At 42.6% G+C, this 3,350-nt stretch overlaps 1 protein-coding gene across 1 annotated transcript; it reads left to right on the top strand.

Annotated features, from left to right (window-relative positions):
* The first annotated feature begins 227 nt into the window (after positions 1-227).
* Positions 228-1,133, top strand: LOC125488075 (probable G-protein coupled receptor 139). Its single transcript, XM_048620897.1, has one exon. The coding sequence runs from the start codon at positions 228-230 to the stop codon at positions 1,131-1,133; it is 906 nt and encodes a 301-aa protein (XP_048476854.1).
* The last annotated feature ends 2,217 nt before the right edge of the window (positions 1,134-3,350 follow it).

Here is a 3,350-nt window from a genome sequence, read left to right as displayed (position 1 = left end):
CCTGAATCTGCCAAACTCAGGATTGAGTGTATTGTGGATGCGTTCACATTGGAGTTCAGAATTTTGTTAAAAATCGGAGTCTCCCTCCATTTGACCAACCCCTCCCTCCAAATGATACACACATTAGTTTTGCCGCTAACAATTTGGACGTACTGCCAAGTACAGAACAGAACAAACTGAGGTTAGTAATTTCCCGACATTTTCCCCTTCTCTCCTTTGCAGTGAATATGCTAGGAATTGTGATCCTGTCCTGCAGGAATTGTGGCCTTTCTATTTGCACCACTTATTACCTCGTAGCTATGGCAGCTGCGGATCTACTTGTCATTATCACAGAAGTCATGTTGAGACAAATCAGTAATTATTATTTCCAATGGACTTTCCTGGACTTCACCCCTGTGTGCAGTCTTATTGCTGTCCTGGTATCTACAGCCACAGACTGTTCTGTCTGGTTCACTGTCTCATTCTCCTTTGATCACTTTGTTGCCATTTGTTGCCAACAGATGAAAACGAAGTATTGCACCATGAAAACTGCTATTGTGGTTCTATCAACAACCTGCATTCTACTCTGTTTGAAAAACATCCCTTTCTATTTTATATATGAACCTTGGCTAATAGTCAACAATATCCCCTGGTTCTGTTCTGCAAAGCCGATCTACTATACTGATTCTGGATGGGTGGGCTTTGATTGGTGCGATCAGGTTTTAAATCCTTTGCTGCCATTCACTTTAATTCTATTCATTAACACTCTGATGGCCAGACATATTTTACAGGCCAGTAGAGTCCATAAGGCCCTGAGAGGTCAGAGAAAAGGAGAGAATCGCAGTGACCCAGAGATGGAGAGCAGAAAGAAGTCTGTGATTTTACTTTTTACCCTATCTGGCAGTTTTATCCTCCTGTGGTCTGTGTGCGTAATCGAAGTTATATACTATAACATGACAGGCAAAGATCCAGGGGATTACACAGTGTCTGAAATTAACTTTCAACAAGTTGGAAGCATGCTGCAGAATTTAAACTGCTGTACAAATACGTTTATTTATGTGGTGACGCAGTCTAAATTCAGAGAACAGCTCAGTAGCGTGGTGAAATTTCCTGTCACATCTATTATTCAAAAAATGAAGAAGCACAAGAACTGAGCCCGCTCAAAGGCAAACAAACAGCAAGCTCGTCCAAGTGATCTGGCTGCCACCTCCCCTAAAGTGCTTACTCGTTCTACTATTTGACAGATACATCAGGCATTTAAGTGCAAAAGTCAAAAACAAAATTCGCTAACACAAAACGGAAATTGCTGAAGGAACTCACCATGTCGAGCAGCTTCAGTGGAGAGAGAGCAGAATCGACATTTCGGTCGCAATGATCCTTCTTCAGAACTCATACCCATTCTTTAAGTGCGCCTCCCGGTGATTGAATTCAGACAATCTGTAAATATTTGTGGTCCAACGAATATTAAGTTCCGAATTGTTCATAGAATCATCCAATTTCAATTCACTTTTTTGGTGGGATTATGCGTTTTCGAACTGACAGTTGCCTTTTCTGCCTGCCAAAATACAACAATGATACAAATTGTTATCCGCCACTGAGTGTTTTACGGAGCTCAACGACGTTTGTCCCTTCCTACATTTTTACAGGCCGTCAATTCAGCTAATTGGTAAACATGCTTGCAGCTTATTGATAATTCTTATTCTTGCACTCTGATATCCATGGCACTGCACCACCATCTCGTTCTTTGACTGTGCCTGTGCTAGAGTGCGTGCTTGTGTTTGTTCCTGCCCGTATAGGGGTGAAGGTTTTTGTGAAGCTGTGGCTCTGTGTGTGTTAGAGCGCATTTAGCTGATTGTCTTTGGGTTTCTTTCATGTGCATATCTTCATGCATACTTGTGTGTCTATCTGTGTATGTGTGGCGTGTGTGTGCATTTATGTGCGCGTTTCTGTGTGTCTACCTGTGTTTGTGGGCAAAAATTTCTCTGCCTTGTGTGTGTCAGAGCAACTTTATTTGTAAGTGTGTAAATGGATTCATGTTTAGTTGTTCCTCGTCTGTGTGTGTGTGTCTGTGTTTGTGCTTGTTGTCACACTGCGTGGTAGTGGCTCTGTGTGTTTTGGTATGTTTATGCGTCAGTGTGTCTGATTTTGTGTGTATGACTCACTGTGCATATGTCTGTATGTATGTTTGTTTCTCTGTGTTTGTGTGATATTGTATGTCTGTGTGCTCACATAGATGTGCATGTTGATCCATCTGTGTGTCTACATATTTGTTTGTTTAGATATATTTGAGTCCCTGCTTTTGCCTGTCTTTGAATGCATCTGTGTATCTGTCGGTGTCGGCCCATTCCTCACGTTTTGTAGAAGTGGATAGGAGCAGTCCAGGCCTTCTTTCCAGAAAGACACCTTATTGATCACTTTAAGACCATCGTGATTGTATTCGGATGTGTACGGAATTACATGTTCACAGTGAAGACAAGGTGGCTTGTGTCCACAGACTGGAAATTTTGAGTCCATTGCAATATGTCAGGATAATTGCAGATGTACATGGAAAGAGAATTGTCAAGCAGAACAAAATGGATTTCAGGTGTGAAGAAATATATTCTGTGGGGAGGGAGAAGGCAGAAGGAAAGAATGCATTTTAAGAGTTCCACTCTCCTTAAATAACTCACGCAATGACTATCATGGTTAATATTGGGGATATGACAAAGCTCTGTTATTGCCATATAACTTTTACAGTTCAGTGACATTTGCCCACATATCAACTGCCTTCGACTCCTCTTGCTATGAAAGCTACGGTTTGGCTTCTTCGCCACGTGCTGCACCGGCATGTTTATCTTTTGCGACTGAGGTATGAAGTGCTTACATCATATTCCACTCAGTCTCTGCACCCAGGCCTCACACTCAATAATCTCACTCCACTCTCTCACTATCCCCCACTTTGTTCAGGCCCCACATCTCAAACTTCACAGTCACCACATCCCACTTCCCTAAATCACCGTATCCCACACCCGTCAGTTACGATAGTTCACTCCCCACAAACCCTGCATCCTTTTTACTTCTGGCAGTGTATCCCATTCCCCGCCACTTCCTCATCTCACTCCCCTCAGTCACTGCATCCTACTTCGCTTAGTCACTGCACTCCATGTCTCTCACTCACGCAGGTTCTAAATTTTACCGTAGCTCTTAGTCTTATCTACACTGCTCAGACTCGTAATTCATGTGTCCCATTATCTGTAGTCTCTTTCGGGGACAGAATATGAGCGACACGGAGAGCAGGATTAGACTGTTCCTTGAGGTTTAGTGGAATGTATACGTCGTATTTCATGCCTGTACGAATTGCCTTACTTGCTAAGATGAAAGCTGCATGCAAA

This window comes from Rhincodon typus, chromosome 49, assembly GCF_021869965.1.
Source record: "Rhincodon typus isolate 14 chromosome 49, sRhiTyp1.1, whole genome shotgun sequence".
Lineage (NCBI taxonomy): Eukaryota > Metazoa > Chordata > Chondrichthyes > Orectolobiformes > Rhincodontidae > Rhincodon > Rhincodon typus.
This window is presented reverse-complemented; position numbering and strand designations above follow the sequence as displayed.

What these genes read in the sequence shown, in the direction of transcription:
- LOC125488075 (XM_048620897.1), top strand. Translation starts at nt 228, where the DNA reads ATGCTAGGAATTGTGATCCTGTCCTGCAGGAATTGTGGCCTTTCTATT.